This window comes from Felis catus, chromosome A2 (assembly GCF_018350175.1).
Source record: "Felis catus isolate Fca126 chromosome A2, F.catus_Fca126_mat1.0, whole genome shotgun sequence".
In the NCBI taxonomy this organism is placed as follows: Eukaryota; Metazoa; Chordata; class Mammalia; order Carnivora; family Felidae; genus Felis; species Felis catus.
In genome coordinates this window covers 62,922,815-62,937,105 of record NC_058369.1, presented here as the reverse complement: position 1 = coordinate 62,937,105, position 14,291 = coordinate 62,922,815, and the positions used below count along the sequence as shown (strand labels likewise).

Below are 14,291 nucleotides of genomic sequence, written 5' to 3'. Positions count from 1 at the left end.
GCGGGCTTGTCATGCATGGCCTTCGTTATATGGAGGTGTGCTCCTTGTATACCCACTTTGTTGAGACTTTTTATCATAAACCAATGTTGTATTTTGTCCAGTGTTTTTTCTGCATCTGTTGACACCATCATATGGTTTGTATTTCTATCCACTCAAAATGCTCAGCACCCACTAAGGAAGAATGTTTGCCTTATTTTCTTCTTTTTGCTCTTAGGATTTACTGTAGCTTGTTTTTTTTTTTAAACATTTATTCATTTTCGAGAGACAGAAACAGAGCACGAGCAGGGGAGGGACAAAGAGAGAGGGAGGCACAGAATCCGAAGCAGGCTCCAGGCTCTGAGCTGTCAGCACAGAGCCTGATGCGGGGCTCGAACTCGTGGACCGTGAGCTCATGGCCTGAGCCGAAGTCGGACGCTTAACCGGCTGAACCACGCAGGCACCCTTTACCGTAGCTTTTTTTTAAAAAAAAATTTTTTTTTCAACGTTTATTTTTATTTTTGGGACAGAGAGAGACAGAGCATGAACGGGGGAGGGGCAGAGAGAGAGGGAGACACAGAATCGGAAATAGGCTCCAGGCTCCGAGCCATCAGCCCAGAGCCTGACGTGGGGCTTGAACTCACGGACCGCGAGATCGTGACCTGGCTGAAGTCGGACGCCCAACCGACTGCGCCACCCAGGCGCCCCAACCGTAGCTTTTTAATAGCAGTGCAAGAGTGTGGAAAATGGAGGAAAGCCCTCTCACTTTCGCAAACCCACGCCTGCCACGTGTACTTCCTATTAGCGTGCGCTGAAAGCTGTAGTGTTGACGTTGCGTAATGGTCGTGTGGGCTCCATTCTGCATTCCCAGGTGAATCTTCCTGCACCCACAGGCTAGAGGGATGTTCTGTACCCAGCTCCCGCCTTGGGAGATGTTCTCAAGTGGGTAGGTGACTGAGTGAGTGCATACAGTACGCCTGGAAGCACTTTGAGGCCCAAAGAGCCCAGGACGGACACATCTGTGTGACAGAGGCTCTGACGACCCCCTCCCTGTGGTCCCGGCCACCCCAAGGGGGGACATTGTGGCCTATGTCAGGACTGCGTTTGAGAAACCGTTTCAAAATGGGTCTCGTGGCGAGTGACTTAATTAGTTTGCCGGGAGTTTGTGGGGGTTTGTTGGGGCCTCAACAGCAAGCCACCTCCAAGCTTTCGCTTAATTAATACTTGGTGATGAGCTCCAAGGCGGGACCCTGTTTGACAGGGGGTCCATTCTCTGCCACTCTGTTCCTTACTCTTATTTTTTTTTATGTTTATTTATTTATTTATTTTGAGAGAGTGAGACAGAGAGACAGAGAGAGGGTGAGCAGGGGAGGAGCAGAAAGAGAGAGAGAGGGAGAGAGAGAATCCCAAGCAGGCTCCACACTGTCAGTACAGAGCCTGACACAGGGCTCGAACTCACGAACCGTGAGATCATGAGCTGAGCCGACTGAGCCACCCCGGGCACCCTCGTTCCTTACTCTCAAAAGCCACAGAGCGGCCGGCTTCCGGCTGATGTTGAGGAGCCCCTTGCTGAAGCCCCGGGGTTGCTGATGAACGTGGCTTTCTTTTTGCTCTGATAAATAATTTAAAACACCGTTTCTTCAGTCTTAGCTTGTCAGCATGTGACGAGTGAACGATGAGGTTTCTGTTCCCCTTCTCCTCTGCACTCTTCTTCCTGGGAGGGGGTCGAGACAGCGGCACACGTGTCCAGACTCCATCAGGGAGGGACGACGGGGCCAGCGGACCTTCCTAGGGGCGCGGGGCAGGAGGGGTCCCGAGGAGGCCCCTGGTGGGGACCTTCCTGTGTCCGACCCTGCATGGTGAAGGGGCCAGAGCCCTGATGTCTGGCCTGCAGAAACTTAAGATTCGTAGGTGTGTCTGAGAGCCAGACACACCCCAGTATAGCTTCATTTGGCTTTGATGTTTCTGTATTCTTGACACAATGCCTGTGTGTCTGAAAGAGCATTTGTACGGGAGGCGGGCGGGTGCAAAGGGACCGGGTGCCCATCCTCTCTCCTTGGGGAGCATGCCTGCTGCGGCCATCAGGTGTCCCTCGGAGCCAGGGTGGCCCTCCCCATGCCCTCCTGTGGCTTACCCAAGTGCAGATCACGTGTTTGAGATTCAAGGGAACCCCAGCCGTAAATTCCCGCTTTGGCAGCTGGTTAAGCAGCGTGGCAAATGTCGGCAGATCTCAAGCTACTTTGGCACATGAGTGACGCGTGTGTGTCTCCCGCCCGTACATGCGCTGTGTCTGCACCTTCTGCACAGAGATGAGCGGGAAAATGACCTCCCAGGGAGTTTCTTCCCTCGAAAGCAGGAGGAGGTGGTGGGAGACGGTGGAGCAGTTTGGAACGGGGTTTGCAAGCTGTGTTCTGCGAGAGTTGGGCAGGCGGCTGGGGCCCTTGCGCTCCTTCCTGCCTTCGCCGCGGGTGAACACCACAGCTGGGACCAGTCCTGCCCGCGGTCTGCTGGAGGAACTGATCAGGAAGCCCTTTCATTTTCTTTTGTGTCTCCTGTCCACCTGTGGACCGATTTTCTGGTCTTTGGCGCTGACGGGGGCTTCTGGGTGGCTGCATACAGACGTAGACCTGTGGAACGTGGCCTGGCTACCTGTCCCCCGTGTGCAGCCTCTGCTGGCTCGGCCGCCGACCCCGGCCACAGCTACCGAGCAGGCTTGCAGTGCACGTGGTTGTCGTCCCGGGGCATTCGTGCTTGTGCTGACACTTTGGGGGACAGCGGGACGAGGCCACCCCAAAGAGAACTTCATAGAGATTCGACACGTGTTGTACTGTACAAGGTTTTCTTACCCCTCCCTGTGTGCACGCTGGAGTAAATCAGGGCATAGAGAGTGGGTCTGAGTGATGTGTGCGCCCAGCACCCGTGAGGAGCCCCTGGGGCCAGCACTGTGCGTGGACTGGCCAGCACGCAGGCACACGGTAGTGGGCACACGCGGGGCCACCGGCCCAGCTGCACATTTGGGATCTGCTGCCAGTCAGCTGCCTGCGGCACTGGAGACCGGAAGGGGCGACCGGCCGTCTCTGGCTGCCGTCCTGACCTGCCTGGGTCGGGGTCTCGGGCTGGGGCTGGGCGCGCAGAGCCGAGGGTCCCATGCTGAGCTGGGGCTTGCCTTCGAAAAGCAGGAGCCACAGACTTGTGATTGTCACTGCTGGGGGGAGGGGCACGGGTGCAGGCTCTACTCTGTCCGCACACTTTACACAAGTGACATTTGTCACGTGTGCTTGTCTTAGGAGTGGGGTGATGTGCGGGGGTGGGGGTGGATGGGATTCGTTGTTCCTTAATGGCATTTGTGGTCACAGACATGCTTGTTGTACATCCCCCGCTAAACCTTCATGATATGAGAACCCACGCCTGCTTGGTGATGGGTGCTCTGACCCCTCTGACGGGCAGGGGTCCCGTCCAGGGTCTTTGCGTGGGGTGGGAGGTGAGGGCAGAGGGACCCTGTTAGAGGTGTGAGGTGCTTACAGAGCCTCTCCTCCCCCATGGGGGTGGGGGGGACTGTGACAGCCCTGTGGCCTGGCCCCACGTGTCTCTGGGCTGGGGGACAGACAGAGAGGCTGCCCGCAGTGTGGGGTGTCCAGGGATCCTGACGGGGCTGCGTGCCCAGGCTGTGCTCCCCAGGGTCACACCTGGATGCTGCGGCCCCCCTTGCTCTGAGCAGTGGGGGTTGGGGCCCCTCCCAGAACCCCAGGAAACGTCCGGCTTGGGATTAGGCCCCCGCTGCAGGGGCCCTAAACCGCCGTCGCTTTGCAGGTATGTTCAGTTCCTCAGCGGGCTCCTGTCGGGGACGGTGAAAATGAACACCTCGCCACTGTTCCTGCATTTTGTCATCCTGCACGGCACTCCCAACTTTGACACGGGTGGAGGTGAGTGTCCGCTCCCAGCGGGGTCTCGAGGTCTGCTGGCCCGTCCCAGACCCTGCACTTGACAGGCCCTCCTTTCTCCCACGGAGAGGCTCACATGGGATCCGGGCCCCGGGCGTCCTGGTCACCGGCCGGAGAAAGCCAGTGAGGGGGGGCTCCTCTCCCCAGGGACCCCGGTGACCTTACACCAGCGCTGCTTCTGAAGCTCGGGCACAGCCCGTGGCCACCTTGTCTCTCTTTTGCTGTTGGCCGCACTTCTGTGTCTATAGATGATTCCGCCTCTCTTCCAGCGTGCCGGCCCTTTCTGAAGCTCTACCAGGCCATGCAGCCCGTGTACACATCGGGGATATAGTAAGTGTGCCGCCTTCACAGGAGATGGGCCTTGCCAAGCCACCTGTCCTGTGGGAAGGGGTGGGGGCGTCCAGCCGGGAGTGCCTGGCCAGCAGTCAAGGCAGGTGCACGGTTGGCTCCAGAGAGGGGTGTGGACGCGGGGCCTGGAGGGTGGGCAGGCCCCAAATTGTCTGGAAGTAGCCATACCAGAGTCCCGTGCTTTTCTCTCCCCCATGAGTTTTATTTTTTAAATTTAATTTAATTTTCTTATTGCTTATTTTTGAGAGGGAGAGAGTGCAAGTGGGGGAGGGGCAGAGAGGGAGGGAGAGACAGAGCGAGAGCAGGGGAGGGACAGAGAGGGAGACACAGAACCTGAAGCCGGCTCCAGGCTCTGAGCTGTCCGCACTGAGCTGGATGCGGGGCTCGAACCCACAAACTGTGAGATCATGACCTGAGCTGAAGGTGGACACTTAACTGACTGAGCCCCCCAGGTGCCCCTCCCTTGTGCATTTTAGACAAAGGGCAGACACATGTCCTCGGAATTTGTATGGTTTCTAGGCTTTTCTGGTTTGCTTTTGTGTGCATTTACATGTTTTATTTTTATTTTAAATTTTATAGTTTATTTTTGAGAGAGAGAGAGACAGAGCATGAGCGGGGGAGGGGCAGAGAGGGGGACACAGAACCCGAAGCAGGCTCCAGGCTCCGAGCTGTCAGCACAGAGCGGGACGCGGGGCTCGAACCCACAAACTGAGATCATGACCTGAGCCGAAGTCCGACGCTTAACCAGCTGAGACCCCCCCTCCACCAGGTGCCCCTAGATGTTTTATGAGCATTAGTATAAAGGGTGTCAGGTAAGATGTGGCCTCATGGTGCTGCCACCGCTCAGAACGAGCTGCCGTCCTGTGTCTGGACTGACCGTGGACCCACACGTGAGTGGCAGCCTGGTCGTGATGCGCTCGACTTGGATCCCGGAGCCTGGCGGGATGTTTCGCGTCATCTCTGAGTTTGCGTTACGAAGTCGCTTTTCTCACACAGCGTCTCTGTTAAGTCCTGAGGTTGCATTAAGCTCTACCTTGTTTATCCCCAAGCAACATCGGCCCGGGAAACCAAGGCAGGGTCCACATCGCCATCGAGCCGGCCCAGCTGCTGAAGGGGGACATCATGGTGAGTGCACGCGGTGTGTCCCCCTCCTGGTCAGCGCCTCGAGGAGTGAAGGGTGGCCTTTACTTTGGGGCAGCTGGCTTGTTGTCTGAGTGAAGCTGTTTTATTTGGTTTAAAATTGTTCTAATGTTTATTTACTTTTGAGAGAGACAGAGCGTGCATGGGTAGGGGCAGAGAGAGAGAGGGAGACACGGAATCTGAAGCAGGCTCCAGGCTCTGAGCTGTCAGCACCGAGCCCGATGCGGGGCTCAAACTCACGAACCATGAGATCGTGACTTGAGCTGAAGTTGGATCCTTAACCGACTGAGCCCCCCAGCCTTCCCAACCTTTCTTTTTCTCCCACCCAAAAAGTAGCTGCTATCAATCCAATGTTTCTCCTTTTTGTAAAATTGCATTTCCAAGTAATGAGAAAGACAGAGTATGAGCAGGGGAGGGGCAGAGAGAGAGGGAGACACAGCATCTGAAGCAGGCTCCAGGCTCTGAGCTGTCAGCATGGAGCCCGATGCGGGGCTCGAACCCATGAACCACAAGATCATGACCTGAGCTGAAATCAGGAGTTGGACAATTAACTGACTGAGCCGCCCAGGCACCCCTAGAGCTATTTTAGTAGAAAGGACAGAGCGAATGGTGAGAACCGCTTAGCAGTATGTTCTCCGAAATGCGAGTCCCAGCTCGGCCACTGCCCTTCCGAGGGTCCCTGGTCTCGGCTGTGATGTGCGATCTCAGGCGTCCTCAGAAACCCCCGTGTGCAGTCCAGCTAGTGAATCACAGCTTGGCTGATGTCCTAACCAGCGGTTCCGCTGGATGAGTTTGATTCCTGTATGTACTGGTTCTGGGATGAGATTAGCTGCTACATTTTTGCCTTTTCTCTGTCTTGAATGTAGAAAGAATCTTCCGTCTAATGAATTTTAGAGAAATTTCCCTTGAAACCTTGAGGCAGTATGGCTTCCCACACACACTGAATTGATTTGCTTGAGTGTCTCCAGGGCCTGGGAGCACCTGTGACCAGATTGGAAATGGCTCATTCCAAGTTTTTGAGGATTCTTATCAATTTCCCTTAAACCTTTGGGTTTTTTTTTCAGTTTTTATTTATCTTAGAGAGAGAGAGAGAGAGAGCGAGAGAGCATGCATATGTGTGTGCAAGCGGGGGAGAGACAGGGAGAGAGAGAAGAGAGAGAATTTTAAGCAGGCTCCATTCAGCACAGAGCCTGATGTGGGTTTCAATCCCATGACCCTGGATCATGACGTAAGCCGAAATCAGGAGTCACGTGCTCAAGTGACTAAGCCACCCAGGCGCCCCTAAAAGGTCTTAAAACCCTTTCTCAGTGGTTGACCCATCCTGAATTCTCATGCAAGTCAGGTCAGGGGGGTCACAAACGTAGGTGCCCTGGGCACCGATGTTATATTGCTGTGTCCCTGCGAGAGTTCTCCTCAGGTGCATGTCACAGCTTGTCCCCTGTCCCTGGGGACCTCGCTGTGAAAGAGGCTGGTGTCCTCATTCCATAGGCCACAGAACTGAGGTGTCGGGTGGGCCACTGTGTTGCACCGTCCCCGGGGAGGAAAGGCTTCTCTTCTAGAGTGTTCTGAGAGCAACTCCCAGCCTTTTCCCTCTGGTGGGGAGACCGAGGGGGAGAGGGGAGGGTGTGTCTTCCAGGACCTCCTCGATTGTTGGCCATCGGGCAGAGCAGTGAGGAAGCACCTGCTATGTTCTGGACCCCACCCCCTCCCAGGGCTGCACATGGCTGTGGCTTCTGTCTGCCCGCTCCGTGCACCGGTCTGGTGTTCCAGCTTTAAAAAAGAGGCCGGGGATGAGGAGGCCAGGAGAGGCTAGCGGGGACGCTGTTAAGGACGTGCACCCAGATCCCTAAGTCACTACTCCTGGGCAAGGCAGAGGCCTCTGGAGGCCCTGTCCCTGGGATGGGTGCTCCCTGTGGTCAGCAGCTAAGTCCCCTTGTGGGGACCCGAGGGAGGTGGCTGAAGCCCTGAGGTGTGGAAGATGACTCTCAAACGCGGGGGGCCTCCCTCCCACCTGATTGTGGGCTGGTGGCTGCGGGGTCTTTGTGAGGCGGTGGTGGAGGCCTGGCTGGCGGCCTGGGTCCCTCATCCCCGCCTCCTCCCTCCTTTCCTTCTCTTCTCCTCCCCCCTTCCACACCCTTCCCCGTCCCCTCCCTCCTTCCTTCCTTACCAGGAATTTATTTACGCAACTGTCCTGTTTTGAATGTTTTGAGCTTTCTGGGTCTCTGTGTGGCACAGGAAGGAAGGGAGTGACAGGGTGACATCTTCGTCCTGGAGGAGGCTGGTGGGGCTGTGGACCTTCTGTGGGAGACGGATCCCAGGACGGGCCACGGTGGGTGAGGCGGGCGGGCAGGTGGGCGGGCGGAAGGGTGGTCTGACTTGGGTGCAGGCACGTGGCAAGGGCACGGGGTCCCCAGGCCTCAAGGCGCCAGAGGCTTGCTGGGTGTGTCCCGATGTCTGGGTGACAGTCAGTTGCTGCCAGATTGTGTGGGCTTGGAGGCTTGCAGTTTTCTTGCGGGAAAGCTGGTGTTCCTGAAGCTCTTCTCAGCCACCTGAGAACATGCCACTCACCCTGGAGGGTCACCCTTGTCAGCGCAAGTGTGAGCAGCAGGGAGGACAGAGGGGTCAGGACCCTGCCTCGGTGGGAAGCGGGGCCTCACCGAACGGCCGCACGTGGGTACTGGCCGCGTCCCCAGGACTGGCTTTGGGCCCCGTGTCTGGGCTCCCACCAGCGCTTCGGCCTGCAGGGTCCGGGTGGCCTCGGAGGCCCGCCTCCATGAGCTCGAAGGCCCCTTCTGCTAAGTGAGGACCTCCACGGGGTGAGGGGGTCAGGTGAGTTAGGATGGCTGGCTCCACGGCCTTCACCCCAGAAACCCCGCAGGCCCCGGCCACGTGCCTGTGTCTGTCCCACCTCTGGAGGCCCAAGGTAACCTCAGGAGCGGGTCAGCTGGAATGCAGCTGAGAGGTAGCGTGGGAGGCTGTGGGAGGGGTCCGGTCTGGCACTTGGGGTCCTGGAGGCAGGTCGGGAGGGGAGCCGGCGGGGGCGGGAGGCCCGGCCGATGCGCGGGTGCCTAGAGCTGGCGGGTCACACGGCGAGCTTGCCCACATGACGTCCCTCCGGCCGGAAGCGATCCTGTGTGTTGGGCACGTTTCTACCTTGCTGCATTCACATGGAGGGTGCCTCTGGGTGCCTACGGCTGCGTGACAGGTGCGTGCACTGGCCCACATGGTTCTCAGGTGTACTCGTGATCTGATCCAGTGGCTGCAGGGGGCTTGCTGCGGCGTCTGGCTCTTCCTTGGGCCTCCTTTGCTATGGCGGGAAGTCCAAAAAAGCGATCAGGGGGCACTTCTGTGGCTATTTCGTTCCCAGCTCGCACTAGTGAGCTGCTGGGGCAGAGCAGAGGTGTTCGGAGGCACAGATGTGGGCGCGGGGGCCCCCGGGTCCCTGGGTGGATGAGGCCAGACTGGGTTGGCAGCTGGGCCGTCAGGAGGGGGCTGTGTGGCCGATGCTCACGGTCCTTGGGGATCTGTGAAGCGAGACCTACCACGGTGTCATGAAGGGGGGGAGCACAGACTGGTGTGGGTCGAGTGGCGGGTCCACGAGAAGACGCGTGGCAGCAAGAACCTGTGCTGGGGACTCGAAGGGGCCGGATGTGGGTGGGGAGTGGGGCTAACCCCAGGAGCGCAGGGGAAGGGGCCTGTCTGGGCCCCCATTTGTCCCACCCCACTTCACCTCGAGGCCTGGAGCTCCTGCCGAGAAGGGGGCCTCGGGGAGGGGACAGGGCTGTGCTGGGGTCTCCTGCCTGCCCGGCCTTCTGGATCTCTCTGGGTCCCCTCCCACCCAGCCCCCTGGCCTCTGGCCAAGACCTGGAGACCCTCCCCGTCTAGTTGTCTCTGCAAGTTCCTCGGTCCTGGCCAGAGGTTTCTCTTCCTTCGGCTCCTGGCCTGAAGCCCCCTCTGCTCCTGACCGTCCATCAAACTCCCCCCACCCCCGTCTTGATCGCGCCTTGTCTTCCCCGCCTCTCCCTGCAGGTCCACGCTGCCCCTCGCTCCCTTCTGCAACATGCTGGGCCCCCAGGTCCACCCCCCCCCGGCCCGTGTCCACCAGCCTCCAGTGCCCATTGTGCTGGTTTCTGGGAGCCTGCCCACGTGTCCCCTGGATGCCGAGTGTGAACTTGCCCTGCATCTCACCCAGTCCTGAGCTGCCCGTGCACCTCCTGAGCCCATAGCCACTGTGCATCCCCAGAGCCGTGCTCCACGTCCTGTGACCCTGTCCACATGCGGCGTTGCTCTGCGACAGCTGAGCACCCTCCTGCGGGGAGGGCGGGGGGCTCCGAGGGGTTTCCTGCCCCCTCGATCATTTGTCCCCTGAGAGGCTTCATTCTGCTGGTGACCAGATGCCCCTTTCCTCGGGTCTTATCCATCAGAGGTGGGGTGTCCGAGCTGCCCCCTTTAGGCCGTGATCTGTGATCTGTCACCTGAGACGCCTCTGTGTCCCATGCTGGATGGTGCGGGGCCAGGTGCTAGTCCTGTCTGTGCACAGCTGGTCATCGTGCTTGTCAAGAGTAATGGCTCAGCTTTGCTGTGAGCCAGTGAGGGTGGCTGCTGGGCCCACACCTGAGGCTAGAGGCCAGAGCACGCTGGCAGACAGGTCTCCACCACAGGCCGCCTCGGGAGCCTGTGCCTGGGGCTGCCAGCCTTCAGGAGCGGGGACGGCGACTGGATGGGCCCTGGCAGCCCCAGGGGCACCCGCACCGAGGCAGAAGGGAGTGTGCGGATCGGGCGCTCTGGGGCTCTCCCGGGGTGAGTGTTTGGTCTCCTGTTGGCCCCTGTCTACGAGCTTGTGTTCCCATGAGAAGAGCCTGCGAAGGTGTCCCAGCTGCTTTCCCGGGAGATGCTTGTGCCCTGACGCTGCCTCTCCTCCACCTCTGTGCGTTCCTGCCGCAGGGTAATTTTAGGACTTCACTGTCAGTACCGTTACTTGATTGATGTTTCCTGTGTTTACGATTCAGTTCTGTGCCCTCTGCACTTGCTCTCTGCAGCGTTACCAGATACAAGGAGGGTGCGGGGGCTCCAGCTGGGAAGGGGTATTTTTCCATCACACGGGTGACTTTTCTCTGTGCCGTTCACGGAAGTGAGTCTTGAGACGTTCAGTTCAGGAATCTGTCTCCCAGTAACATAGGATCTGAACCTCTTGGGTTAGTTTCCCAGCTGGCCTATTTTCCTTTTTAAGTTTTTATTTATTTATTTTTGAGAGAGAGAGAGAGAGAGAGAGAGAGAGAGAGAGAGAGAACAAACGGGAGGGGCTGAGAGACCGAGAATCCCAAGCAAGTATTTAATAAACAAGTGAGTACAGGAAGGAATAATCGACCCAACTCAGAAACACGAGTGTAAGAGAGGGTCTCATTTCGTTTTCTTCTTTTTAAAATGTGTCTATTTATTTTGAGAGAGAGAGAGAGAGAGCGTGCACACAGGTAGGGAAGAGGCAGAGAGAGGGAGAGAGAGAATCCCAAGCAGGCTCTATGTTGTCAGCACAGAGCCAGATGCGGGGCTCAAACTCCCAAACCGTGAGATCATGACCTGAATCGAAATCAAGACTCAGATACTTAACTGACTGAGCCCTCCCTGGCACCCCCCCAGCTGGCTTTAAGCTCCATAGACCAGGGGCATAAACCGCACACATTTCTTCTCTCTTGGCGCTGGAGGCTAGATGTTTGAGATCCAGGCATGTCTGGGATGGTCCCTCCCGAGGCCTCTCCTGGGTGTATGGATGGCTGATTCCTCCCTGTGTCCCAGTGTGGTTGTCCCTCTGTGCTGTCCTTCTCCTGATCCCCTCTTTTTTTTTTTTTTTTTAAAGTTTCTTTATTTTGAGAGAGAGCAAGAGTGAGCGAGCAGGAGAGAGAGAGAGAGAGAGAGAGAGAGAGAGAGAGAATCCCAAGCAGGCTCCACACTGTCAGTGCAGAGCCCAGTGTGGGGCTTGATCTCACAGTGAGCTCATGACCTGAGCCGAAACCAAGAGTTGGTCGCTCAACCAACAGAGCCCCCCAGGCGCCCCAGATCTCCTCTTCTTACAAGACACCAGGCAGTGGACCAGGGCCCGTCCTGGTGACCTTGTTGACCGTAATCTCCTCTTGAAGAATCCTGTCTCCAAACACAGGCCTGTTCTGAGGTCCTGGGGGTTAGGCCTCGACATATGAATTTGAGGGGGGGGGGCAGACACAACCCAGCCCATGACACCTGTGTTCGTTCGCAGCTCTATCCCAGCGAGATTAGCAGTGAAATCAAGAACCGCTGGTGACGATGGGTCACCTCAGTCGTTCGTGGCAGTGCACTTAGCCTGGAGGACAGGAAAGGCAGTCACAGGCAGACCGCACTTCCGAGAGTTACATCCCCGTTTTGAGGGCAACGAGCAGGCGGGTGACTTGTTCAATGGAGGGACACGTGAGGGTCCGGCGGGGGGAGAGCATCCCGGGGGTGTCACGGGAGAGGCGCCGGCTGGCCTGGAGGTCGTCATCTGTGGGTGCACGTTGTGCGGTAGCTTGGAGCCCCAGGCCTTCTGGTTCCACCTGAAATCGACCTCGAGGATCATCGCGGGAGAAAGATGCTACAGAAACTTCCCTGAGGTTGGTGGAGCGTCTCCAGGGCGGTGCGAGCCACCCCTGCTCCTGCCCCTTGCCGTGGGAGCCTGGAGAAGCCCCAGGTCGCCTGCCCGGGGGGATTGAGTTACAGGGCTTCCCTCATGAAGGCATTTTCATTTCCACTCAAGAACTGGGCGACAGCCGTGACTCAGACAGTGTGCTGAGGAGCAGGGAGGGCGCTTACGGGTTCACCACCAACACCTGTAGCGGGTTTGGCTCTCGGTCTGGTGTTCGCTGAGCCCACCTCCCTGCCCTCGAAGGTGGGAGGAGTTCCCAGGGCTGGCTCACTGTCCTCGGTCATCATCTTCCTGAAGACATCTTGCCCTCTGGGTTTTCCCCTCCTTGATCTGGTAAGTGTGCCCGGATAGATTTGTCCCTTTCCTCACCCAAGACCCGTTAGCCAAGACATTGGGGGCTGCGTTTGCGGGAAGTCAGGCCGCATCAGCTCTGACGGGCCAGGAAAGCGCTGGGGAGGGCGCAGCTCGGTCCTGGTCCTGGTGAGGCTGAGGGAGCAGTCTGACCGCCTGAGCACCGCCGGCCCACCCGCTCGCCCTCCCTCTGCACACCTGACCCTCCCATCTCTCAGGTCCACCCCTTCTGAAGGGCAGGGCCTCAGGTCCTCGGGGAGGAGGCCAGAGCTCCGTGAGCACAGCCAGGCCGTTATGTAACCTCGCTGAGGAATTCGCGTGGGTGCGGACACAGTGGGATCCTGGCCGCGGCCCAGGGCCTTGATGGGCTTGTAAACACTTTCCCGTCCGGCGTGCCTGGTCTTGCTGTCTCCACTTGTGCAAACCCTGTGGCCACTCACATTGTGTTCTAGTGACTGCAGGTCTCCGCGACCTTGCTCCTGTGACCCAACTTCTAAACAGAGGGGACTCCTGCTCCGGGAGCTGCTGCGGACACCCAGCACTGTCCTTTACTCCCTCCCGCTGGGGGCACTTCTGTGCGTGTCCTCAGCTCCCTCTGTGGACTTTGCTCCTCCAGCAGGCAGTTCCCACACACTTCCCACTGTGCCTGCCTCTGTGTTTCCTTGTGACTTCTGTGCGCACACCTTCCTCCCTGACTGTGCGGGCCACCTCCCAGACCCAGGCTGGGGCTTGATCCTTCCCGCGGTCCTAGCTCCACGGCTGTGCTTTTGTTCGTAGGCAGCACCTGCTGACCTTGCCATGGGTGTGGACACGAATTACGGCATTTCGAAATTGCGGTTCGTGTTGGCACTGGATGATGTGGGTGTTCAGACTTACCAGGGTTAGAGATCACGGTTTTCAGTCTTTCAAGTGTGAGGTTGTAGCTTGTCCTCTGAGCGTATCTGGACGGCCATCACCGAGACCACCAGCAAAGTGAGTTGCAGTTGGGGGACTCTGTTTCCTGGTGGGGAGTGTCAAGGGTCCTGTTTCTTCTGCTGTTTGTACTAAGCTGGTGGGTGCTGGGATGTTTCGTGGGAGGTGGCTCCAAGTAGGAGCTGCCTCAGACAAGGGCTGGCGGCAGGCAGAGGAGGGGGACACCTGTGGGCTGGCCTCTGACCTGGGCACAGGCGCTCCCGGGGCTGCGTCCTCAAGCTTTGAGCCCTTGGTCCAAGGCGCCGTTCTCTTGTTGATGGAGAGTTTGAATTAAAAACACATCCGTGCAGCCCAAGTGTTAAGCAGGGAGGTCAGCTTACCGGCTCCTTACCCACCAGATGGATCCATGACATGTGTGATTTGGAATTCTGTCGCGGACGGGACCGCCACTGCACACACGGTGTGCGGTGCGGGGGGACCGAGGCCCGGGCGCCGACCGCTCAAGGGCACAGGTGGGTTTTACGCTGGGCGACGGTTTCCAGATAGTCTCGTCAAGACAAGGAAGGCTCCAAGCGCTCAGACCCGTCTCCCGGGGCCCCCTCCCTCTAGAAGCTTGCAGCCTCTGATAGCGTCAGGCCGGTACGTGCGTTTGGGCTCGCGTGTTGTATGGATGTGTCGTGAGAGCTGATCATCCTCGGGATGGAGACGGGGGAGGTCACTGCTTGAACAGCCGGTGTGCCGCCAGAGAAACCCACGCGCCACCTGAGCGCCTTCCTTCCCCCGACCCAAGAGTTCCCGGTGGGTCGTGACGTTCGTGTCACACCCGTGTACTCCCCTGCGGCTTTGGGGACAGGCTGTGGTGGACGGATGTCCTTCCCCCTTTTGTACGGAGTCCAGGCTGCTACGCTTTGAATTGTTTCAGACATGTGTATTCTAAAATCTGAAGGCAGGGGATGGACGTATTGTGGAAA

The 14,291-nt window shown here is 58.1% G+C and overlaps 1 protein-coding gene across 1 annotated transcript in view; it reads left to right on the top strand.

Annotated features, from left to right (window-relative positions):
• The window catches only part of TNS3 (tensin 3), a 217,087-nt gene that overhangs the window by 111,279 nt on the left and 91,517 nt on the right, over positions 1–14,291 (top strand). Inside the window, exons 12-14 of the mRNA XM_045052604.1 lie at positions 3,787–3,899; positions 4,187–4,247; positions 5,315–5,390. Of these exons, the coding sequence (XP_044908539.1) occupies positions 3,787–3,899; positions 4,187–4,247; positions 5,315–5,390 (250 nt within the window). The remainder of the gene's footprint in view (positions 1–3,786; positions 3,900–4,186; positions 4,248–5,314; positions 5,391–14,291) is intronic.